Raw genomic sequence first — 26,504 nt, forward strand, 5'->3', positions numbered from 1 at the left:
TGTAATGTTCAATAAAACCCATAAGAGCATAAGAGATTATTTTTAAAAAGCAAATAAATAAAAACAATAATCTTCATGCAAATTGTAAGAAATATCCCTGGGAAATCTTAAGATAGGTAGCCGTCTGTATATTTGAAGGCATGAGTCATCTGCTAGTCTTTTATGGAAGAAGAGAAGAACTATTCTTGGAGACAGTATTCATGTTTCTCTGACAAATGCTTAGTTAGGTCATTGATGATTTTCATATTTGGAAAACAGGAACATGTTTTATTCTAATAGCAACTGAAAACATGTTTACATGAGATAGATATGATTGTGTAAGACAATGACATTAAAAGTTGATGACAAGTGGAACAAAATTGGTAATTATAAATGACATGTTGGCCACATAATTAGTTTTTTAGTTCTTAGGAAAAAATCAGAAGCACATTGTCACAGTGAGTTTTTACGTTTTTACCTGAACAACAAAAAAATATTTGAATCAAATGAAACAATAGTTGTTTGTGTGTTGTAGCAAAAATGAATAAAATGGATTATGAGAAATAAATGTTTATTTCTTGATGGAATTTATTGATGGAATTTTTTTATTTTATTTCTCAAAATCAATTTCATTTTAAATGATATTCTAATTCATTTAGATGAACACATGTTTATACTTACCATACTATAGCATCTTTATGATGAATTGTTTAGCTGAGAAAATCCTGAAACTTTTCTATATTCTGCCAAATGAAATGGCAAAAATTGGAGCTTAATTTGAGAACAGAAATAGTTTTCTTCATATGTGATACAGATTATATTTCTGGAATCACTGGTGGACTGTGTTCGATGGTGATATTTTCCACAGGTACTCCCAAGTGAAGTGGGTATATTGATTGTAGAAGAATGATGACTTTTACATTCACCCTCCACCTGAAGGCATAAAGGTCACTTCCATCCAATAGCACTTTGACCTTAACCTTTAATCACTGATACTTTGTCATTCTCCTTGAAGCAGAGGTGTACATATAAATACAAATATATATATGTTATATGTATTGTGTATCTATTGATGGCTATACCTTATGGTTTTATGGTTGTAACATGATTTAAATATGTGCTGTGAGTGAGTACTTCTGCTCTTTTCCCAAGACAACAGGGGTATTCTTGACTGTGCAGTAGAAATTTTATGTGCAAAGTAAAAACTTATGTTTAATTCTTTGTTTTTGTAGACTTGATGTCAGTGGCAGGGTTGATACTGATCAGAATTACAAACACGATCTGAATGGCTGCCTTTCAGTCAGAATATGACTATTTTTTCTGATGAGAGAAAAACATAAAAATGTGTAAATGAAAGCAGCTGTTTTGGGAATTTAACTGTGATAAAATATGTGTTATTTTATCTCCAGCAAAGAAAACTGGAGAGGTTAAAACTGATTTTAGGCTATAGCATAATTGCTAAGCTAATTTGTGAAAGATGTTATGACATCTTTTTTTAAATAGGCAAAGAATGATAACGAGGACAAAAACTCGTTAACGTTGGAGCTTTTGTAAAATTCAAAATGTTTAGTTAAAGAATTATGAAGACTAATAAATTATTTTAACCTGGCTGAACTGAACTATAAGTTAAAAATTTCAGAAAATAATAATAATTTAAAAACTAACTTAAATAATAATGAAGTCATGCCACTTTGTTCTTGACAACTATCAGTGACACTGTTTCCATTGATTTTGATTCTAATCTCTGTACAGCCAGGATGACTCTGAACAACCTCATATCAGAGTAATTTAACTTTATCCATGAGAAAACTTTTTACGGATTTAAATTGCTTGGTCTGTGATGGACTGGCAAATCTCTCTCTGGTGTACCTCACCTCTCACCTAATGACCCTTAGAGACACAAAAACTACCTGAAGGAAAGAAGAATACAATAATGATGCTTTGCATGGTCTGAGAGATGGTGATTGTTGCAGATATATTCTGGAAGTGTGCGTAGTAAACAATGTTCCCTCTAAGCTGCGCGCCTGCGCAATCGCGCACTGCTCAGATATTCTCAGCGCACAAGAAAATCTATGTAGCGCATAAAATAAAGTCCAACGTAAAGTGGACATTGAGCTCAGACATCAGTTTTGACTATGGACCAATACATTTTTTTCCCCGTACTACTTTGCGATCAACTCAGTGAGTGACAGGAATCCAGCCAATGATACGATACGGTTCACTTTTGCTACGCAGCCAATCAGCGCATGCTGACTGGCTGCGTGTACGTGGGTTACGTGCCTTGGTCATATGCGCCGTGCAGGTGAGAATAGTGCGGTAGAGTTAAGAAACGTGAAAGCCATCACCTTATCATGTCTACGTGGGACATCCACTCACCAAGCCAAAGTTTAAAAAAAAGAAATGCACTTTTCTAAGATCAAATGGAATCAAATCAAATGAAAGGAATGGTCTGCATTTGATATTGAAATGTTGAGTTCAGATTTTTGACTATGGATAAGCAGACATTTGTACACTGGCAAAGAAGTATGAGGCCATTCTCCTCCACCCACAGATCATGGAGGCCATTAACAGTCAATATGCTGAATTCAAGAACATAAAGCAAGAAGCAGACTGACCCATCAACCTGGGCTAAGTGAACAACCACTGGAGAAGTGAGAAGACGTGAGAAGGGCAGACGTGAAAAAAACTGTAATTAAATATTTTACAAGAATTTCTACTGCATCACAAGCTACAGAAAACATTTCATTGTGCAAAATGTGAATGTTTTAATATGAACAAACATTTATGTCTGAAAGGTGTAATGTCTCATTTCTCACCCTGGCTGAAGCAGGACTCTTACTTATAGCATGCATCTCATGAACAATGTTTTCTTTTCTTTTTTTTTATTTTAATTGAGCAAATCACTTAAATTAAAAGCAAACGAATGAAAATTGCTGATGTAATCTGATTTTTTAATAAGCCATGCAACTTTCTATGATTCCAGATTTATGATACTTGTGCGTGGCCACGCCGTGTACACTGATGATGCTCACAGTGGTCCTCAGTGTGCCCTGGAAGCTTGTGTGTACGCCCAGACACATGAACAATTAGAGGGAACATTGGTAGTAAACATGTATAAATAAAACCTACATGCTCAGAATGTTTGACTATGAAATTATATTTAACAAACTGTTGACAAATATGCTCATTTTTTTCTTGGTGTTGAATTTTACTATTAGCTATCAGAAATCATTGTGAGCATACACAATCTGGTCCAAATACTGTCACTCTTACAACAATAAAACTGATTCCTTATATTTTATATTCTAAACAGTAATTTATACATCAGAGGTTCAAAAAGAGATTCACAGATATGGATGGAGACAAGTGTTTTTCACCTCAAGAGAGGGCAAAGTTCAATTGCACAATCATACTGGAACAGTTGACCATAACCCTCTCTATACTTTGACCTTTCCTGTAAGTATCTGCAGTTTCCTCTGTCTAGTGGGTCACTTTATGTACTTACTCAGACTACCCTGGCGGTCATCTTTTAATGAGAAAGAAGATTCCATGGGAACAGTGTGAGTCAGAAGTTTATCACCTCTTATACTGCAAGAAAAAAACCCTCTTTGGTAAAGAGTCTTTGTGCTGCGTTCAACGGCCTGTGGGCTTCTCTTTATCTTGTCAGTCATGACAGAAAAAAAGTCATAAGTCCTAAAATACCTCAGGCAAGACTCCACAGTGCAAAGACTTTGATCTTCATACAATCAGAGATGGTGCACAGTAAAAATCTTGTTCATTCAAGTAGTTTTATTTATGAGCTATGCAGATGAACAAAAAAAAAAAAAAAAAAACAGCAGATTTTCTTAAATACAGAACTGAAGAAAATTAGCAATTATGTCAATTGATATTATTTCCTCTGTTTTTGGTTGAGTGGACTGACCTTGACAACATTTTTGGTTGTTAGTATTAGACGAGTAAAACAAGTTTCACATTTTAAATAAGTAATAATTTAGCTTAAGTGCTGATATTCTATTATTAATTTGTTCAAAGAGAGTTTTAATAACACCTAAAAGGCTCATTTTAAGTATTCTCCTTTCAAGCATAGTAACATTTCATGCTCCTTAAAACTTTAATTTTAGAAAGTATATTTCATAAACTAACTAGTCAGTCTCAATAGAACAAACTGCATTCAATGATAGATTGATATGAGTTAATTTTAATTTAAAATAAGCTCAAAAAATGTTGACTATTTCTTACTGTCAGTGTACTTTTATTCAGTGAGTGGAAAAAGTAGGTTTAATTAATAGCCTTTTTTTTAAATCACCATTATTGAGACTCCAAACTATGCATATACATATTACTTTAATATTGATTTCAAATTTTTAAAACTGATTTACTTTTTAATGAGTGATCAATGACTGTTTTTTTCCCATAAAAGAGGATTCTAGTAACACTGCATAAATGGAAAGACAAGAAATTAGCTCAATTAAGTTAGGCAAATGTGTGTTTATCAGATGAACAAAAGGGGAAAAAAAGCAGTTACATCAAAACATATTTAGATGAAACAATCTGAGAAATTAAAAAGAATTAAAGCTACAAAGAACTGAAAAAGCACAAATTGAACATATAAATGATACTGATACTTTAAACAGGACAGTACTCTAATCTCTTTTACATAGAGACCAATAATTTGTCTGAGACAGTTTTTTTTCTGTCTTTACTTGACTAGTTGCATTGGAGAACATTTTTGGTGTTTTTCTTTTATAGCCCTTTTAAGTTAAATGGTAATACACTTCAACATTGTTCGTTCACAATGTTGAAATCCTAAAAGATTTTTAAAAAAATCTTTTAAAGACTTAAAACTTTTTTTATGTTATGTCTTGAATCATGCTGAAAACAAACTGAACACAAAGGCAAAGGTGTGGAAAAAAAGAAACAGTCAAACCTTAGCATTATGTGTTGTCTTTCCACATCAATTTTCAACCTTGCATGAATAGGTTTTCTTCACGGTTTTCAATACATGTGTCTTATTTGTGATGGAAGAAAGGACACAAGTGACAGCAACAGTAAGAGCTGAGGGACTTCTGTTCTCTGGAGAAAGCTGGCAAAGAGCTGAAAGAAATTTTGATTGATGCTTGGAAAAATTCAGTCAAGAAATTATTTCCATCTAGTTACTGCTGCACTGTACTAAATACTGTTTTTATTTAACATAAAATTGCTTTGTTGTGTTTTTAGGGTAAGTCATGACTAAATAAGGAAATAAGTTGAAAAGGTATTTTTTGACCATATTGGAACATTGTTGACTTACAAAGCATTACATTAAATTAAGATAAATCAATAAGGCACATAAACAAAAAGATATTTCACTGGTAGGAACATTTTACACAGGTTGCACATACAATACAAACATATCTCTGCTGAATGAAAACATTCCCATAACATGATACCACCACCGTGCTTGACCATGAGGACAAACAGTGGGTCACATTATGTCCGTTGTGATCTGTACTTTTTCTACCCAAAATAATATTTTATATGTAGACCAATAAATTCAGTTTTGATCAAATATTGCCAGGGCATCATGCACATGTTTAATGTCGGTTCTGTATGGTTGGTGCGCAATGATAGACAGGATTTTTTTTTTCTTTGTCATTCTGATTTAAAAGATAAATCTGTGGAATGCTTTGCAAATAACTGCTATGCTGACCAATTCTCACAGTTGAACTATGAATCCCTGCAGCTCCTCCAGGTTAACCATAAGCCTCTTAGTTGGCTGATCAGATATTTTTTAATGGAGTACTATCTATACTTATTGCTGTATATATTCAGGTGTGTAACTCTGACAGAGAGCATACATTGCTACAGATTTCATTGTCAAGGCAATAAAAATAAATCAGTAACAGTTTTTGGACAGTAAAAATGAATCTTGCTTCTACATTAACGGGATTTTTCAGATATTTGTAAACTATTGTGGTGGCTGTCTGTGTTTTATTATTTTTTTAGCTATGCGTATTTATGGGGGTTGAGAGGTGAGGGTTGGGGGTGCAATCCAAAGTCACGCTGATCACATCTCTGTTTTTGTGGGCTTTACAACACGGACATCTAGTGGACACCATAAGAATTGCGGGACTCACTCTGGTATTGTATGCAGCCTTTGAAGACAAGTTTGGTTTTCTAATTTACTTTTTTAGTTGTTCTGAGCTGTGTTAAAGATAAAAATGGTTCTAAATCAATATACGATTTGAGGGATAAACATGTATTAGAGTAAGCTTTTGTGTTTGTTTCACTTTTCCTAGAACGCTGCAAAAAAATAAATAAAAACGAATTGGAACGCAGCCCTTCAGTTCTCGGTCACATGCGGGATCAGCTGACATCACCAGCTTCTTCTTTTGATGCTCTTCCTCTTCTAGTGTCAGACGCCGTTTGGAAAACCAGAATTGAATTGTTGTCTTTGCTTTTTTTTTTTGCGTCGGCTTTTAAATTAAAGCCAATATTAAGTTGCTGCTTCTGCAGTTCAGACCGCCGGATAGATGCTGTTAGAGTGGATGATGAACGGACACGCCATTCTTTACACAGGGGTCACTTTGGCCTTCTGGAGTACAATACTAATCGTTGGTAAGCTTACAAGGCTTTTAAAATAAATTAGTAGCAGTTGAACTAATGAATGAAACCGGGTGCCATGCTTTTCAGTCAATAATTGCCACCTTCTTACATGATCAGTATTTTGAGATGAGCAGCCCTCAGTGGAACCTGGCTACTTCTTGGGATTAGCTAGGTTAGCTGCTTTTTTTTTTTTTTTTACTAGCTGGCACTAGATTGGTTATTTTAATTATTGAAACTGTGCTTTTTGTTGGAGGCATCAGTTAGATACCAAATCAAATATCATTTTTGAGACCAGTATGGCTTCTCGTGTATTTATTTTAAGAGACAAGCTACCAGCTAATGTAGCATCAAGCTACTTAAATGCTAGCAGGGAAAAGCTAGCTTGTCAGAAAAATTCAAGTCAGAGATTCATTTTGACAACATGTTAAGACATATGGTAGCTACGCTAAAGCTTTTTGTAATTTGGTTTTATTTAGAATAGCCGAGCTGCTTTTTAAAATATATGTAATTTATTTGGTGAGCTAACGTTAGCAAGTTAGCTTGTCTTGGTTTGCAACAGAATGTATAATGAAAATAAAACAGGAACCGCAACTGTTTCACATGAGTGTGAGCCATCGCAGAGATGATGACGTCTTCAAGGATCTCTGCTGGAAGTCATGCCGTCTGGCAGACCCCATAAAAGCCGAATCATTATTACTTACGTTTTTCCAAGTTAAACAGGTTTCAAAAATGAAATGCTGTCTAATGAAGAATCCTACTGTCGCTTGAGTAGGATTTTCTCAAGCATTGTAATTTTGGAGAGCAGTATCCTATGGTTAGATGCATCTCAGTAAATGAGAATACAACTTTGCAGTTAATTTAATTTAAGTAATTTATCTGGAAAAACTGAATCTGATGAAGTGTATTCTAGTTTTCCACAAGATGAACTTTTACAAGTGCTTTTCTATTAATTTGTTTAAGAAAAACCCTACATTTTGTTTCTCAGAAAATTGTAACATCACATAAAATTAATTATAGGCATTTTTAAATAATGGTAATTTCCTACCATTATTTGTTATAAAATCATGACAGTGTCTGCACTGTACAGCAGGCAGTTGTTAAGAACCTCCACAAGGAGAGTAATCCACAAAACAATCAGTGCTAATAAGTTGTGTCCAACAATAAAAATGGGAAAGGATCACATAGTAGAAAAAAGTGGCAAAATTTATTTAGGATAACTCCAGTGTTGAAAGGTTTGTAAAGCAAAGCTCATTCAAGAATTTAGGGACAATTCACAAAATGCTGACTGTGACCAGAGTCTGTCTTTCAACAGCCACCAGAGTTATTCAAAATTAAGAGAAATGTTTAATATATAATTGAAGTAAAAGTTTGGTTTTGAATTAAATGAGTGAAATAAAATAACTTCTCAATAATATTAATCCAGTTCAAAAATATTTTCCCAAAGGAAAATTAAATGTAATTTATATTACCAATGTTCTTCAGAGTTGTAGATTTTGATGGCTGTGGGCAGGAGGGTTCTCCTGCAGCTAATTTTATGAAAAAGATGCTGAGTATGCTCCATAATTTTTTCTTTTTTTGTTTTTTGTAAAATCCTTTTGTAGTTTTTTTTTATTCATTAAGATGCACCTGTGAGTTGGTTTGTGATCATTAAGAGTTATGAAAATCAAATCAGCCATTTTTGAGTTTTCAGAAACTGATAGCAGATTTCATAGACTATTAAATAAAATTTATTCATAAATTAATGAGGTTAGCTTGTGTTACATATTCAAGCTAAACCCCCATATTAGCTGATCCCAGAGTATCTTTTCTAAAACATGATCTACGAGTAAAATAATTCCATTTGAGTTCGACTTCTGAGGTATTTCATATTTAGAGCCGGAGCAGATGAAAGCTAGTAATGAGCCGTCAAAACAAATACCACCTTTAATAAAACAGTGATTTGATATGTCTTGCTTAAGCTGTGCCACAGTTTAAATGATTATTTTCCTCTCACAGGTATATGTTATACCATATTTGACCTTGGATTCCGCTTTGATGTGGCATGGTGAGTACTGGTGAAATTGTTATGCTTTTCATTTGGATGCTTTGAGCTTTTTTCCTAAAGCATAATAAAGAACCAGGTGCATTTTAAGACTGGTTAACACAAAGGTATACAATTTGTAAAATGAATAAGTTATTTGTGTAAGTGCCACACAGATCGCCAGAGTTCTATTTGAAATGCATCATAATCAGTGAAACAAGCAGTGTTTTGCTTCATAGGACAGAATAAATTATTCTTTAAGTGTCGCCTAAACGTTGAGATGCCTTCTCACAAAAGTATCATTACTTTAAAGTCTACTTTTCTCCCTACAGGTTCCTGACTGAGACGTCTCCGTTTATGTGGGCCAACCTGGGCATCGGTTTGGCCATCTCTCTGTCTGTGGTGGGAGCAGCTTGGTGAGAACAAGAAAAGTAGCAGAATTGTGTTTTTTTGTCATTTAAAAACACAATTCATTATAGTATATAGAAGTCACTTTTTTTCCTCTGTAAAGTTACCAACCATTGAAAGTTTAGAGTAAAGCTTTCTTTGGATAGAAATTTTACACCTAATATTGACACTTACAAATCCAGATTATTACAGATTTTGATACAATTTCCTACTGTTTTTATTCATATATTATCTTTTATTAATTTGGGGGAAAAATTACCACCAAAACCCATAATCAATAATGCAAGACTTTTTTTAAATGTGCTATAACTTATACTGTACTAAATTTCTAAAGCCAGAACACATTAACATTTAATCAGAAATAATACCTGCTCAGTCAGTTTTGCCTAGATAAAATGGATTTGCAAGATCCATTTTAAAATGGATTTTGCAAATGGCATAACACACTAACTGACTTTTTTGGGATGAAAAACAAGTATTCATCTGACTGGTACAAATAACATGTAGTCTGTTTAGCTACAAATTAGTTACTAAAGTCAAGAGCTAGCCCAACAGATCGTGCGCTATGACTGACCAAATCAACCATTACAGATATTTTGGATTTCATAGAAACCTTCAGTTATATATGCTAGCAATAAATTTTTGACTACGACTCTTTTTCACTTTTCTTCCTTCTTTCTTTAATTTTTAACTGAATTCTTGTTTTGACTCAATCTCCAGGGGGATCTACATCACTGGTTCAAGCATCATTGGTGGAGGAGTCAAGGCTCCAAGAATCAAAACCAAAAATTTGGTCAGGTAGGCACATTTGCTCTACTATTAAAAAGAATAAAAATATCCCTACTGGTAGGTGTTCATCTTGCCACACTAGATTATTATTGAACAGTCAACTTATTTCAGTTAGATAACTCAGAAGGTCAAACTTATATTTCAATTCTGGATTTCAGTTAATTATAAAAACTCAGAATAATCTAATATTACAATATAAAAATTAATTAATATAAAGGAAACCTTTAATGCCAAAAGGTCTGCCTATTGAAAAGGTTTGTAAAAATAGATTCTCTGAAAAGTCAGGGCTCCTTTGGTGTGTTTTGCTGCTTCAATGCAGCGGCACAAAGCTCTGTTAAAGTTGAAGTCCTGCTGGAAAATGAAATCAACACCTCCATGAAGCTTTTCAGTAGAGGGAAGTATGAAGTTCTCTTAAATTTCTTGGTGGCTGCTTTCCAACTCACTTTTTTCTGTGTACTCAACCTTGCTTTAATATGCGTGGCTACAGTACTCTGTGAGCCACCGGCTTCTTTAGCGGTCACATTTTGTGGCATGACCGCCTTGTTAAGGATGTCAATGATTGTCAGCTGGACTACTGTCGAGTCAGCAGTCCTCAACCTCATTGTGTAACAGTCATTGGTCTGACATTCTTAAAAAAAAAAAAAAAAAAAAAAAAAAAAAGAGAGAAAGAAATATACATTTGGTTTTCATTATTCGTATGCCACAGTCATCAAAATTAACAGAAATGGAATTTCACCATTTTGAATTGAATTATTGAAATGATATTTTTGATGATCTTGTATATTTAGATACTAGATATATTGATGAAATTCTTTAATTTCTAATGTCTCATTGTTCCTTTTGTTGTTCTTTTTACTTTGCAGCATCATCTTCTGTGAAGCTGTTGCCATTTATGGGATCATCATGGCAATTGTTATTAGCAACATGGCTGAGGTAACAGAATTGCTGCTAGCTACAAAGATTTATTTTAAATAAAATTATAGAGACTAAAAGTAGTGTTAGACAGAATACGATGCAAGCGTAGAATAAAGCTTAAGCTGTGAACTGCTGCAGAACTGAAATATGGTTGAAACAGCAGAATGAAGATAAGTTATTGTCTCTAAAAAGAGTTTCTTCTCATCTTATAGAGTTTCAGTGGCACAACCCCTGAGACCATCGGAGCACGAAATTACCAAGCTGGTGAGAAAACAGGCTCAAAGTATCTGGACTGTAAAAGGGCAGAAACCAGCAAAATGGTTTTAATAGAGCCCTAAACATAAAACTGCACCTGATCAATGCAATTATTTTAGGAGGGATTTTTCTCCCTCTAATTTCATGTAGCTTTTATGATAGTTCCCCTGTAAATATTGAGCCTGTGATTTATTTCATCCCCTCCATGGTTAGGTTATTCCATGTTCGGAGCTGGCCTCACTGTGGGCTTTTCCAACCTTTTCTGTGGGATCTGTGTGGGCATCGTGGGCAGCGGAGCAGCTTTGGCAGATGCCCAGAACGCCAGCCTCTTTGTGAAGATTCTTATTGTGGAAATCTTTGGCAGCGCAATTGGCCTGTTTGGTGTCATTGTAGCAATTCTGCAGGTAAACCCGACTCCTAAACAATACTTCCTGGTGATCATCTGTAACTACTATAAGATCCCTCTAACAGCATTTTTTCCCCCTTCAGACCTCTAAAGTAAAGATGGGTGATTAGAAGATGTGCTCACATCTTGAGAAGACAAGGAAACTCCTGAAAAATAAGATGGATTATTGTGTACATACATCGTAAATTATTTAAATGTCTATATTCACTCTGTATTGTTTTTAACCATCGTTCGTGTAAGGGTGGGATGATCATTGGAAAACATGAATGTTGAATAAAAAACTGAAAAAGGGGTACAATGTTGATTTTTCTTCTATATTTTTCATTTCCACTTCTCTACTCACTGGATAATGTTGACAATTCAACTACTGAGTCATGAAGCAATCTGTAGCCTTCAGATGTGAGGGTTTGATTTTTCAAGAGGTTTTCTTGGATTATCTTGCAGACCACTCTTATCTGAACGATGGTTAAAAATTACTCTGGAGTATTGAAAATGCTGTGTGTGTGTGTGTATGCTTGATGTGATTTTTATTTTATGTTCTTTCTTCCTGTGAAGCACGAGGATGTTTGTCATTGTGTTTGTGGCCTGGTCTGCCTCTTTGTTTTTTGTATCCGGTCTTCTCAATTTAGGAATTGGGCCGTTCTACAGTTGGCTCACATATAGTGTTTTTCCTGCCTTTGAATAGTGATTGAACATTTATTAAATTGAAAGTATTGTTCTAAAGTTTAATTGTGGAACATATAAGTCACAGTAGCAATTCTCTATCTACGTGGGTATTTTCTCTCTTCAGTCTTTGCTCTTGTTAAATCACAAAAGGCCCATCTGATAATTACAAGTCAATTGTGCATAAGTGTTGCAAAAAACTAAAACAAATCATTTGAGTCACTTTGTTCAAAATGTATCATGAACGTTATAATTGGATTCAAGTTTTTCTTATCTTATAGAATCCGTTATTTCGCTAGTCAGCTGTAACCATCTCGCATTCCTGAAGTAGCAGGAATGTGTTTAGTAAACAATTGGTTTTACCAATTGTTTACTAAAGTCTGTCTGATACGTTGAACTATGAAATGTAACACTTCAAACACTTTTTCTTTGCATGTTTCCATCTGCATTTGAACGGTAATATTTGACTGTTTTGATGCAGTTGGCTTTTACTGCTCTTTGTTTACCAAGCTATTACTAACATTCCTTAAGATGTTGAAACCGATGGATGTACATGTTTAGGAAACAAAGTAAAAACAATGTTAGGCCCCTGGATACGTCACAACATATAGGGTTTATTAACATGAACATCTCTGTTTATGTTAACACATATGGTTAGCTTATAGCCTTTCAGGGATTTTTAATTTACTGTAGTGTGCAGTCACATAAGAAAAGGAAAATCCACAGATTACAGATCAGTTCATTTCTCACTATCTGAAGTCATTCATTATTCCACTCACTTTGTGAGTGTAAACGTTGAATGATACATAAGAAAGGGATAGTTAGGAAAATAAAAAGTTTAACCTAATTGCCATGCTTGAAAGAATATTTTTCATTTAAAAACAAAGACTGTACCGACCCGGGTTTTTAGTAACTGTAAATGGTACTGTGTATGCACTGTGTTGATGTGATGGTGATCAGAAAATAACTCATCGTTTTTGACATTGTGGATGATCCGATCAAAATCTAATTTTCCTTCTGGCTTCATAAATGTTGGAGAAAAAAAATAAATGGTTTGATGAAGATTTCTGACCTTTTGTTTTATCTTTTGTGTCATGGTTTCATAAACCAAAGGTGAAGTGTCTTGTTGCTCTGAGGTTTGAATTGCCTGCAACCCGGTCTGCTGTATTTGTGCATCACCACTAGATGGCGACGAAGACCTTAACTTGGTCTCAAAAATTGATGTGGAACGATGAAACTGATTTAGATCAACTTGCACAATACATTATAAATATTTGTTTATCCTAAAAGAAAACAAAAAACACTGGTCTGTTTGAAATATGTACAGTACTCTATTCATATTCATACCCCATTTACAATTTGTATCGTGTTCTGCTTCTCATAGTACAACTTTCACTGAAGATTCTTTGATCATTTAATTTTGCATCTTTATAAACAATTTTTCACCTAAAATAGCGGAAGATCAGTCATGTTACGTTGAGATTCTCTTGAATTTTCAACTTGCTCTAAATCTAATTGAGATTGAGAGTCAATTTTTTTATTGGGTTGCTGTTGTGTTTAGGTCCAGACTTTGACCTTTCTAAAACAACTATGCTTTTCATTTGGCTGTATATTTATGATCATTCTGTCCTTAAACAGTTTTCTTGCAGGATGTAATTGGTCGTTTTTCAAGTCAACTGTGACCAGCTTCAACGTCCCTGCTAATGGAAAACAACAATCACATAAGAAAAGGAAACTGTGATGATGATGTGTTCACACAGATTTGCAGAGTTATCTTTGTGTTTTCAACATGCATATTTAAATACATAGCATTTCACCTACTGGCCAAAATGTTCCATTTATAATTTTTCATTAATTACCTTTATGTTCTAAAGTTGCTTTAGATTTATTTAATTGCAAGCGTGGTTTTCAGGAGTGAGTTAACGTAATTAAAGCGGTTTAAAAAAAGGCGAAAGAAAATCCCGGCCACGCAGGCTTCCGTAGGCAAGAAGAGCGTAGGGACCTGCTCACATCCTCATCCTCTGAGCATCTTTCTCTGCTTTCCTACCATCCTTACCCGAAATATCACAGTCCGATGACAGGAAATCTGGACAAACGGCAGCTAAATTCTTTGCTTTGGGTTCGGGTATCTTTACGAGTCGGGTTCGGATTTCGGCTCAACGTGAGGCTGCTTCCTTGATGAGGAGGAGAGGACGTAACAGTCTGCGCGTTCACACAAAAAGAACACAGTTATCCCGAGCAGATCCCGATCTGAACCTCCTGCTTTTAAGAGGGTTTCTTCAGTTAATGCAACGTAGACGCGTTTTTTCCCTCGGTTAACGTGAAGAGAACCAGAGAAACCTGCACAGATACAACATGAAGGTAGGTGCTCTCTGTCTCTGCTTGCTTTCTGGGACGCATTGTTTCGTTCTGCCTGAAATGCATGCTTGCTTTTGTCTCAGTGCTCCATACACACAGACATCTAGAAGTCCCGCAGCAAACATTAAGTTGCAATTTTTTTTTACCAAGTTGTGGATATGGTGAAGATCAGATTGCATCTACTTCCCCTTTCCCTTTAGTTCTCCCTCCTCAGGAACATTTCCATGAATTAGCAGCATCCTTACACCCGCCATACTAGGCTTCTCTCATCCTCCCTCGTCTATTACTGCTCTTTTCTTCTGACCGCTTGTACGAATCAACTCTTAAGAGTGGTGCAAGCATTTACTTTAGATGTGAAATCTTCCCATAATTGCAGCTGCTGTTAGGAATGATGTGTAAAAACAAGCCAACCATCTCTGCATGTCTAATATTCCAGCATGAGGACAGCAGGGGCAAAGAATGTGCACTGGCAATGAGAGGGGAAATGAGCAGGAAGAACAGGATAAAAGGGATGGATCTTCATCAAGGTGCTTAACCTAACCAGACGTTCACACAGAAGCTCTGCACCTAGACTAAAATCCTGTCTGACATTTCTCTTATATGGTACAGTATCTCTTAGGGGCAACAAAAGTAGGAAGTGGACTAGAACCAACCAATTTGTGAGAAGTTACTTCTAAAATAGACTTTGCTTTGCTGGAATGCAATGTGTAATTTTGCTTTTTAACACTGAATTATTAGACCATTGCTCTGGTCATGTTCAATTCAATGTGAAGATGGTTTCTGCCATTGTTTTTCTTTGTGTATCCTTGCATACAGCATGTGTAGGGTGCACATGCTGTAAGATTATTAGAATTATTTGATTCGGTTATTCTTTGATTTTACCACTTGAATTAGAGAAAAATACTGTAAGATGCCAATCTTCAGTAGGCTAAGTGGAGCCTAAAGGAATATTATCACATTGTATTTGAGAGCAAACCACCCTGTAATCTGATTGTTTAAATAAAGATATGTTCGGAATCTACCTGTAGAAAAGAAAGAACAAGTCCAAGAAGGAAAATGAACAATGGCCAAATCTATTTGGCTGCTTTAGATTCTGGTCCACCCTCATTACTCTCTGGGAATAGAGGGCAGCTGGTATTGTCACTAAGGGGACTTGAGATTCTTTCATTGACTGCTGATTTGAGCAGTAAAGTGTCTCACTGTTTGGGGTGAGTCATTTCAGTAAAAGGACATATTGTCTGATCATGGTTTATCATGTGAAGATGGTAACCAACTGTTGTGGGGAAGTGACCATTTCAGTGAGTTTTAAGGTTGATTTTTGTTACAAAAAAACCCCAAAACATTTAACTTTATTTATTTTTTTACTTTCTGGCATTCAATCACATTAAAGTCTTCCTTTAAAGGTTCTTGTTCTTAAATAGCACAATAATGGCTTTTAAAGAAGTTTTTATTTCCCTGAAATTTAGATATTTATGTATGTTTATGCAGTAATTAAAACACACCCATTTTCAGCTCAGATATTTTTTTATGCTACAGAGACAATTTTTTTTATTAGTGTAAAATCTGTACTATTGTCAACCCAAATCTTCCTGTAAATCACACTTCTACAATGACTCAATGCAGACTTTGGAGATTTGCTACAAGCTGCAAATACTAAAAAGTTTAAACTACATCCTGTTGAAATTTTGCATTTTTAAACTGTATTTTAACAAATCTTTGAAAAAGTTCACTCAATGATTGTACAGAAGTTAATTTCAAAGCCCTATTTGAGAAATAGCAGCACATTTGCATTGTGTTTTTGCCCTGTTTTGCCCGATGTTGCTAATATGCACCATACTTAAATTTGTCTTCATTTTAAGGTGAAAGTTGATGTTCAAAGAGTATAAACTTCATTTATCATCTATTTGACAACAAAAAACATAAATAACAAAACTTCTCTTTAATTATAAAGACGTCTGTGCAGTCAGGGTCTCTGTTGTCACGTCCCCTGAGTTTTTCTACTCACTTTGTTAGAATGCATTCACTAACAATGTTCAGGTTATGCTGATAATAGTGTAGTTTCCAGATCTTGTGAAGCTCTGTGAAACAAAGCTGTTGTTTTTTTTTTTCTCAGGTACACTCATTAAGCTCACTCCGATGCTCACAGACGTCGGCAGCAGACAAAGATTCATTCTTCTGACCGCTCCTTTGTGTTGGGATTTGTTGTCATGGGAACTAACTAGGTCATTTCTGATTTACGGAGTGGATGTGTTTGTAGAGGAACACCTGGGTGAGCATGTGTGTGTTTGTGTACATGCAGGGTGCGATCAGCCTTATAGCTGCTCTTTTCCTGCCTCGTTTCATGAATGTGTGCACAATCATTAACTGATAAAAATTGTGTGATGCTCCTCTTAACCATAGGGGTCGGTGCTTTTTTGGAGAACATTAACATGTGATTAATTTGTTTGGGAAACATTTGCTCTCACTATTATGATTTGTTATCAAAGACAATTGGCTGCTTGTTATCGATTCATGAAAGAAAAAATTTTTTAGTGATGTAAAAATACCTTGGTAACAATTAGAGCCTCAGTGACAAGTAGGTATGAGTCAGTTTGTGATTGTCACGGTATTGTGTGGTGGCCCTGAGTATTGCAATCCTGAGTAAAATGTTTGGTATCCTATTATTAAAAAAAAAGAAAGAAAAATAAATAAAATACATCGGATTTTTTAATTTAAAAAGACAAAAGTAACAATTGTTCCTGCTGCAGAACAATATAACAAAAGGGTATTCCTAATTATAATAATATCTTTGTAACTGTTAGAATTTTAGCTTGTTTTGTATTTTGATTTTATTCCATTATTATTGTTAGTTTCTTACTTTGGTTAGATCAGTCTTGTTCCTGTTATCTTTTGTTCAGTCCCTTCTTAGTGATTCTAGTTTATCTTGTTTATTTCTTCTGTCTAGTTATTCTTAGCTACTTTAGTTTTATTGTATTTTGTTTGTTTCACTGTTAGATTCATTTCCCACTCCCTTGCCTGCTGTGCCACTTTCTCTCTCTTCCTCTCCTCAGTCTGCCTGCTCTTTCTCGTTACACCTGCAATCATTTAGCTAATCAGCCCAGGTCCATTGTCTCAATGTTTAGCCTCCCAGTGATTTCACCGTCACTCCTTTCTGGTTCCTCCTGTCAACTCTTGTCATTTTGCTGCTGTCATTTTTTTCCCTGAATTCCAGTTTTTTGTTGTGTCTCTGGCTCTTTGTGCTCCCTGTGGTCTTTGTAAGTTTTTTCATCATGCTTTCATTCAATCATTCTTCATATACAAGCTACATTTGGATCTTTTGTCAACCAACCTTAAACATTACAACAGAAATTCCTTATTGTTTAGTTTTCAATACTGAATACACATACTGAATACTACATACTAAAGACTTCTACAGATATAGATGAGCACATACACTATTGAAAAATCAGCTGATATACTTAGCTGGGCTTTTTATGTGCCTGCCTACTATACGCTTTGACATTCACAAGTATTACAAGCTGATGTTAACTGATTATTTAATCTGCTCAGGTACATTCGTTGTGTCAGGAAATATTTCCAAACAAATTTGTCTTCCTTGTAAGTGATAGAAAATTATTGAGGCCTTCTTTCTGCTCGCTTGTGTTGTTTGATTGTTCATGTAATAGTAGAGAGAACACTGCCAGTTGTTTTATTTTTTTTAGCACATGAAGATGTACGTTTGCATTAATTATGTTCTCAGCCATTTTACACACTATTTTGTAATACACATACATGATTTATTAATTGTAACTCCTGAACACTTTATGTTGAGCAATACCCGGGTGATGAAAAGAAAGGGCCCTGAAAGTTGATGATTTTTTTTGAAGTTTTGTTTTGCTCAGAATACACAGCTTTATGTCTGATGGATCACAGGAGTGTCAGATTCTGTCATTTTAATTTGCTCAACAAAACTTTTCAAAAGCATTTCTTCAAAAAGTGCTTTCTCAATTGTCAAAGACGATCCCTCTTGTCTGAGGAACAAGTGACGTCTATGCACCATGAAGCAGTTATATTTAATATTAAATGTTTGGGTTTTTTTAGACATGACAGCCCTTTTACACAGAGACAGTAGGAATCTACTAATTTCTTTCCAAAATAGTCATTTTACTTATACACTGCACCACCAATTTAGAACAAATTCAGGGCATTTTACTGAAAAAGTAAACAAGCTCAATTATATGCAGTCCAGTATAAGCCAATAATAACTACAGACAGATTCAGTCTAATCCAGTTATACATGTTCCAGTTGAAGTCCTTTCCTTTTACCTCAATGCATTTTGATTCAACTCAATTAACTGTCAAGAAAAAGAGCCTCAGTAAGGATGCAAACATATTGCACTGAATGTTCATTTTGACTCAAACCCCCTGTGTTTCAGAAGGCAAGAGAGAAGAGTTCTTGTATCTCTGTGTGTGAAAATTAAAGAAAATGAAGATATAATGTGATTCTCTTGTCTTAACACTATGGGGTCGGGATCGGCTTTGGTTGGTTTGACATCTAAAGTGTCTCTATTCAACTAAAGCACTCTGGCTTTTTATAAGCTGCAGACCTATTTCCAAAAGAAAGGATTATGAAGAATACTCCTGTCACAAGTCTAGAATTTCTGGTGATTTCAAGCTTTCCTCAGATATGACTTATTCAGTTTAGGTGGGAGAGATATTACAGAGAAAGGAGTCAAAATTTAATGTCTGGTGCTGAAATTATAAAATAAATACAGAAATCAATGAATCAGTTACAAAAGAAAAGTCTCTGTGTGTTAATGTAAATTTACTCTGCATTTTTGAGACAGAATATTCAGATACTGGAGAAGAAAATTACACAAACACCATACAGACAAATTTTCAGGCCAAGAGTTTAACCCTATTTATCATATTTATGATGCACTCATCCTTTTTTGCTGAATTTATCTTCTGTGACCTTCTAAATTATTAGTTCATGTTCATCAGACATGTTATATCTAAACGTTTAAAGAGTCCAGTCTGGATGCTGCATTTGGTGAAAAACATCTTGTAGTTAGCCCAAGACAAGTTCATTCCTCTTTCAGTTTTACTATCAGTCTTCTCACAATGACATTGAACAATTTTCTTCTTTTACTTTACTATATGTTATGATGAAAACCTTTAACCAAGTGGGCTTAATTTACCCAACCTACACTGCCATATTCCCCACTTTCTGTGCTGGAAATGAAACGATGGGGCAATTATTTTCAAGAATATAAGCCACTGATTTATTATAGAACTTATCTTTTAAATGATTCTTGACTGTAAAATTCCAACAATTTACTGATATTTGTTCAATTCTTTGACTTTTTAGTTTATCCTTTTACAGTTGACGCTCTTTGGGTGCTGTTTGTGCTTGAAAAGTGTGATCCAAATAAAATATGAGCTGTGCCTTTACAGGTCAGGGTTGGGGTTTTTTTTGTCATGATCTAAGAGACACGACTTTGTCTTAACACAAGAGAAAAGGACATGCGGTATCACTGTCTCTCACACTCGGGGTTTCAGAGCTGTCAGCTCAGTATTAAATGACATTTCCACCTACTGGTTCACAGAAATTGCAATACTTGACGCTCTTGGGTTCATTTACTTTAAGTTAGGAAATATGGATTATCACTTTGTCTGAAAAACTTTGTTTTGATGTCTAATTTTGTGTGATTTATAACTAAGTATTATGTGTAAGCTGTGGATATTCTACTACATAGCTGCTGAGCTACAGGATTTACAGAGTTAGTCTGTTTTTACTTTGTTGTCATACTTGCATGTTTCAAAACTTCAAGAACATGTATATATCAGACAAACAACCTGAATAGATACTCCGGGAGAAAACTCTTTAAATGACTTCATGTAAGAGAAAAAAAACTATCCAAACCAAACTGGGACAATGTGAGGAAGTCAGTTTCTCCTTGTTGAATAATTTACAAACTGCAACCAAGTACTGAAAACTGTGTGACCAGTAGAATCAAGAAGTGTCAGAAATAGAACCTGACCACATGAAGAACTCTAAAGGATCTCAAAAGTCTAAAAAAATGTAAAGCTCTGTATCCCGCTACATTGAACATAAAACTAACCCAGCATTTTAGAAAAAGAATGCCATATTTACAGTCAAATATGTTGGTGGCACTGTATTGGCCTGGGTCTACCTTGCCATTTGCAGCATTAGCACCTTTAGACTTTTCTGTAATTGATGGAACCACAAGTTTTTCTCTCCAGCTTTTGGTTCCATCCACCAGTTTGTGACCTTAAGCTCAAGATCACTTGGGTTCGACAACAGTGCACACCAGCAAATGCATGTTTGAATGATTAAGAAAAAAAAATAAGGTTTTAGAGTCGCCTTGTCAAAGTCTAAACTTAATTATGACTGAAATGCTTTTACGTGTATCTGAGCAGGTCATTCATATTTGAAAACCCCTCATTTGGGCTGAAATGATTCTGCAAAGAAAGGACCAAATTTGTTTCTTTTTTTAAGCCTACTATAAAGAAAGATCACAAATATTAGGCCTGCACCCAAGCTCACAAGAACATTCATTTATTTAAAAAATTATATTTGAATGCACAACTTGATATTGTTGACTTTAAGCCAGACTTCCTACTGCTAATCTGCCAACAAAAGAGCTATGTTTGAGTAAAGCTATCTTTAAAACCACAAACCAAATCCTTGTCTCACTCCTTCTGTCTACTATCACTCTCCCAGTGAAGCCTTCATTCTGTTGCAGCACTTCATTTGTTTCTTTGCTCTTTTGCCAGATGAGCAGCTGGATCTGTTAGAAGGGGAATGACACAGAGCAGAAGAGGATAGAAAGAGATGATGATGTTTCCACTTTAGCAGGTGGGCCATAGATAGGACTTTGTTGGATTTGCATAATGCAGCCACAGCGTGTCTGTTTGGATGCAGAAGAGAAAAACTTTTCAAACAACTTAAAGTGTCTGATTTGGTGAGTTAACATAATGGTAATCTCGCGGCATCAGATACTTCTCTGTATTTTGATGTGTTCGTGATTTCCCTGCTGTGTCTAAATTTCACCTTTGTTAAAAATGTAGAAACATGAGAGGTGGAGGGGGGCTTTGAAACAAAGTAGAGTGCTTGTTCTTGGATGTGAAGAAGCTGGATGAGGAGCAGGAAAAAGATGACACAGTGGACTTTTAACCAGACCAGCCTACTTCAGATCTGAGGCAGCACTGTGGGAATTTCTGGGCAGAACTGAATAGAAGAGGTTTGGGGTTTTAAGAATATTGTATTTTGTCAAGCAAGATACAGAAAGAATATCCTAAATAAAATCCACATCCAGATGCAGGAGTCTATATTTGTAAATCTGATTTGGATTAAGTCAGTGCCTCACCAGCTATGATCCTCACTGCACATCACTGCTGGGCAGATACCAGAAAGTGCAGTTATGATAAATAAAGTAAATAACCAGGATAAGAGGTCAAACAAAAGCATCACCAGGCTGGCCTCTTGACACTTATTTTCTATCTCCAAGTGTCAATAATTCTAGAAAATTTGTTTGCTCTGTCAGCTCACTTTCAGCACAGCCTATTCAATGTTTATGAATGGTGAGAAGTTATCCAAATGAAATAACACACTGTTCTGGTCCTATTATGTTTCAACTTGCTGAAATATAGTTGTTGAAAGTTGGAATATGGCTCATACCAATGTCTTTGATTACACCGAGCAATCACTGCACTGCATTTGGTGAAATACGTATTTAAAGGCTTGCTGTTAAAACTTTTGTTAGAGAGCAAAGTGCTAAGACCTTTTCTGTAGGTCTTTTCTGCTGCTTGGCAGCTTGAAACTTCAGCTGCTTGTACAGAATTTCTCTAGCACTGGGAGGTGTCCATGGCTTCAGTCGGATACTTCATTAGCTGTTGCCTAAAATGATTTATTTTGAGTATTGCTCATACAGGAGAAATATCCACTACTGATCCTTTGTGTTTCTGGCTGAGAAAAGGAGGTTGTTAAACCAGTGACCTTGTCCATTGACCCCTCAGTGACGTGAAGATTTCTTCAGGTCATGCAAAGCTTTTCCCTCATTTCACCCTAGCTTTCACTCCCAGTCTTCTCTGCATCATTTAGAGCAAATCTCTTAGCCTTCTAGAGCAGAAGGCCAAGAGATTTCCATTCAGTCTTTAAAGGTATGTAGTTTTCTTGTACAATTTTCCAACTCTGGAAAAATGAGAAAAAGAAAATTCACTTTTTTCTTTTTCTTTTCTTTTTTTTCATACACAAAGGAATAATACTTTCTGATGGACAAAATCCTAATTTATATTAAATTAGCATGATTCAGCTTTCATATGGCATATAACACATTGATTTCAACTTTAGATGATCAGTTCTGTGTTTTTTGACTTACTAAAAAAAAATAACCCTGATTCAAAATCAGACAAGGATGTTTTGTTTGCAAATTTAGATAACTGGGTTTCTTAAGCTGGGTCTAAAATCCCAAACAAAGCAATAAAGCTGTTATTTGGAAGTCTTGCAAATTAAATAAAGGCAGCGGCATTGACAAACTTTGCCTTAAAGAATCTGGATTTTATTTAGGATATTCTTTCTGTATCTTGCTTGACAAATATCAACAAGTTTTGTTCTTGAAACAAAGATTATCAGAGATCAGATGCAAATACAAATACACATAATATAGTTTCCAAAATACTAGATTATATTAATAAAAAAAAATTGTGCCTAGACATTTTTTATTTCTATTGTTCTCCCTGTGGCTTTTCTGAAATTTTAGAAGTAGCTTTTCTAAGCCAGTCCTAATAAGGTAACAGTGAAAAAGAGCTACACCACTTTCTGAAAAATGTAGCGTCAGCAATGTTATGCTTTGTGATGTGTAGAAAGTGCAAAAGCCCCCCCAAAAAACTTATTAAACAGTTCATGGTGAATATTTGGTACTCTAATGTTATTCACAATCCCATAAAAACTGCAGAAAAACAATGTAGAAATATTAGTAAGAAAAAATCTGGAATTTTGAAATGAAAAATGCACAAGGACAATGGCTGAACGCATAGCGTTACCAGTGGTGTTACTGCTGAATTGGATCCAAATGCCTTCTGATAATTAACAAGCTCCTACTGCGGAATTGTGGACAGATCCGTTTGTTGTGGTTATACTCGCCCTTTAAAGCAAGACCTTGTGTAAAGCTTTAGGCTCACAACAATTGTTAGTAATCTTTTTGATGATCTTACAGTTCATTCCAGCCTTGCACAGATTTCTTCTTTTCTCTCTGAAGTTGTCAAACAGATCTCTGGTCTGTTTGAGCAGAGATCAAGCAGACCATGGTAGAGATATTGGAGTGAAAGAAATTGATTCTGTTGACAGGTGTTGACCTTAGTGGTGCCTATGACCAGGTTATGTCGGGAGTATCAGTCATTGATTGTTTGATTGATCTACAGAGGTCGGAAGTCAGTCTTCTTAGTAAGAGGTTATTTCAGTCCATGGTGTGCAAAAAAAATTTTAGCTGGACCTTTGGCTTATATTTTGAATAAAAAATTATCTTCATTAAAATGAAAATGTTATAAAAATGTTGAATTTGCTTTTTATTTGAGCTAACCTACAAAATCAGCATGCCTTCAAATATTTACTTTTCCCACTGTGTGTCCTTCAGCAAAATCATCCTCATTCAACACCATGACAAGGACACTTTGTTTCTGTGGCCTTAAGAAATACAGACACTCAATAAATACAACATTTGTAGTAAAATAGACCCTGACCTGCAGGGAGTTCTTTGCTGTTAGTTTTTTGTTCAATCCTTTTTATTTATTTTTTTGGCTAACAGTAATATTGATTTAGTGGAATTTATTTTTACAAAAATAAATTTAGACATAAATAAACATATCGGCACATATAGCTAAACCCAAAATGATTCTAAATCATTCTGAATCTGGCCGGGGTGTAAACAAGTTGTTCCTGTGAGCTGTATATTGTTCTTTTTATCTGTTGTAAATAATCAAAGCCATATAAAGACATACTAAAAAATGGAGCACTTAGCTTTACAATATTAAACGTTTAAATAACAAATTGGAAAAATAACCACATGTAACTTTATTTTATAATTTGTCATAGAATATTAATAAGAATTTCCAAAAATGAAAAATACACAACCATGACCTGAAATCAACTACAGGATACAGAAGTGTAGCCCTTTGACTATGACTATATATTTTTTTTATTTTGGATTCATCCTTTAAATTTAAAAGCAGTGAATCCTTTTTTAAGACAGTTCCACATGTCTTTGAGCAGAGGACGGGAGGTCTTGGGAGGTTAAGACCAGAGAGGTTTACTCTTACTTTGCTCTTCTCTTCTGGTTTTGGTTCCTATTATTTCTAGTAAATCAATGGCTCTTAGCCTCTGTGTCAGCTTTCAGCTGGGCTGTTAATCTATCTCACTGTGTCATATTAACATGCAGAAATATAGGCCTATAAATTACATCAGACAACAGCAACAGAGCTATCAAAGTGGCTCACTCAGTACAGAGCATAAAAACATTGCAGGTAGTTTCAGCTGAATCCTTCCCTCAGGCAAGAAAGCAGTTGGATTCTAATGAGCGCCACTTGACAGCCAGAAACAATACTTCTTCATCGATCATGTAATAATACTTCTGTCTTAAGTCATCAGAGCCATTTACTAATTCAGATTTAGGGCCTGATCCACAAAGAGTCCAAATACAGAGCAGTAAATTGAGTGAGGAAAAAAAAATATTGCAGTACAGTAAGTGGGTATGTTGCATGCAAAATATTACAATAATTGATTACAAGTGCAACAGTGGTGCAGAAAAGCCAATCATTATGCTGTAATAATAATAATAATAATAATAAGAATACATCTAATCTAAATTAGTATGCAATGTGGTGAACAAAAGTTAAAGAGCAATCAAAATATATACTTAACTCTGGAACCTCACTACATGTTGGCAGTTAATATTTGGTTTTGCGAAATAACATTGCACAGTATTTAAGTTTGTCATGTTGTTTTCCTTTTGGTTTAATTGGATAAACATGGTCAGCAGTCCGGCAGCTTCAGTCTGTCCTACTTAGATATTTTTTGCATGCACAATTTGTGGAACGGGCAGCAGAAGATAACCTTTTCTGGGCTACATGTGCTCCTGCATAGCATTAAGACCTAACAGTATGCTGCCATAAAGTGATGGCACATTATTTGTTAATCCTGCAGCTCAAAATCAGCATTGCTTGAGGCTACTTCTAATCCATTTTTGATGTTTTTTTTTATATTATATTATTTAAAAAGTCTTAAGTTTGTCATAGTATCTCTGCTGCCTGCTCGCCATAGTGACTGCACATCTTTTTGCATGCGAGTTTACACCTGCTTTTCGAACATGCAATGTATAGATGCAAGTAAAAGCACCCAGCAATGTGGTTCGAGTTTAGTAAATTGCATTGCGAGTGGTAAGTCATGACATTTGGATGTCCTCCTTTCAGTATTTAGTGCTTTCTGATGATGAGCATACACTTTCCATATTCACGGAGGAAGACACGCTAAGTTTATTCTGCTGGCTGTTCTCATTGTACTAACTGTTCTGCTGGCGTATTGCTTCTAGATTAGGTTTTCACAAAATATCAAGTTGGTATGGCTTTTTATACATGCAAACCTTTAAAAGATCAGGCCCACAATGTTATCATGGGAATGCTCTCAACTGTAAGCATATGGATTCCTTGTGTTTTGTTTAAAGTTTCAGTCAGGTGGAAGTCCGGATTGCTTGAAAGCAGTAAGATAGTTTATCACTCATGTTGATTGGATGCCAATATTACACTGAAAAACTCAATAGAGAACCAACATAAACAGTCTATGATGCCAACTTCTGAGTTGTCTTATTAATTTATGTAATATTGGTCCAAGCAAGTTAGAAAACAGATCTTATAATTGCTCCATGGGCCTTATTTAAACTTGTATAAAGATTGCTGCTGAATAAATGCATTAAAAGTTGAGAACACAACACAAATTCAACTTGTTGAAGCATTTTAAGAACTAAACTTTGGTTACTTTTAATTATAACAACCTATGAACAGACCACCAAATCATAATGCATGCACAATGCACTGCCCAGCAATCCTTGGTTTTGTTCTTATTTCAGACAT

The 26,504-nt window shown here is 35.1% G+C and overlaps 2 protein-coding genes across 2 annotated transcripts in view; both read left to right on the forward strand.

Moving 5' to 3' along the window:
- Positions 1 to 6,309: 6,309 nt before the first annotated feature.
- atp6v0b (ATPase H+ transporting V0 subunit b) lies at positions 6,310 to 13,084 on the forward strand. The gene is made up of 8 exons (XM_055033762.1): positions 6,310 to 6,576; positions 8,560 to 8,608; positions 8,917 to 9,000; positions 9,713 to 9,790; positions 10,645 to 10,714; positions 10,909 to 10,960; positions 11,165 to 11,355; positions 11,441 to 13,084. Exons 1-8 carry the CDS (start codon positions 6,492 to 6,494, stop codon positions 11,465 to 11,467), a joined length of 636 nt encoding a protein of 211 aa, XP_054889737.1. The 5' UTR covers positions 6,310 to 6,491; the 3' UTR covers positions 11,468 to 13,084.
- A 944-nt stretch (positions 13,085 to 14,028) lies between these two features.
- The window catches only part of b4galt2 (UDP-Gal:betaGlcNAc beta 1,4- galactosyltransferase, polypeptide 2), a 149,091-nt gene continuing 136,615 nt past the window's right edge, over positions 14,029 to 26,504 (forward strand). Inside the window, exon 1 of the mRNA XM_055033322.1 lies at positions 14,029 to 14,381. The gene's annotated coding sequence lies outside the window, so the exon portion shown is untranslated. The remainder of the gene's footprint in view (positions 14,382 to 26,504) is intronic.

This window comes from Poeciliopsis prolifica, unplaced genomic scaffold (assembly GCF_027474105.1).
Source record: "Poeciliopsis prolifica strain line A6 unplaced genomic scaffold, Auburn_PproV2 SCAFFOLD008, whole genome shotgun sequence".
Classification (NCBI taxonomy): Eukaryota; Metazoa; Chordata; class Actinopteri; order Cyprinodontiformes; family Poeciliidae; genus Poeciliopsis; species Poeciliopsis prolifica.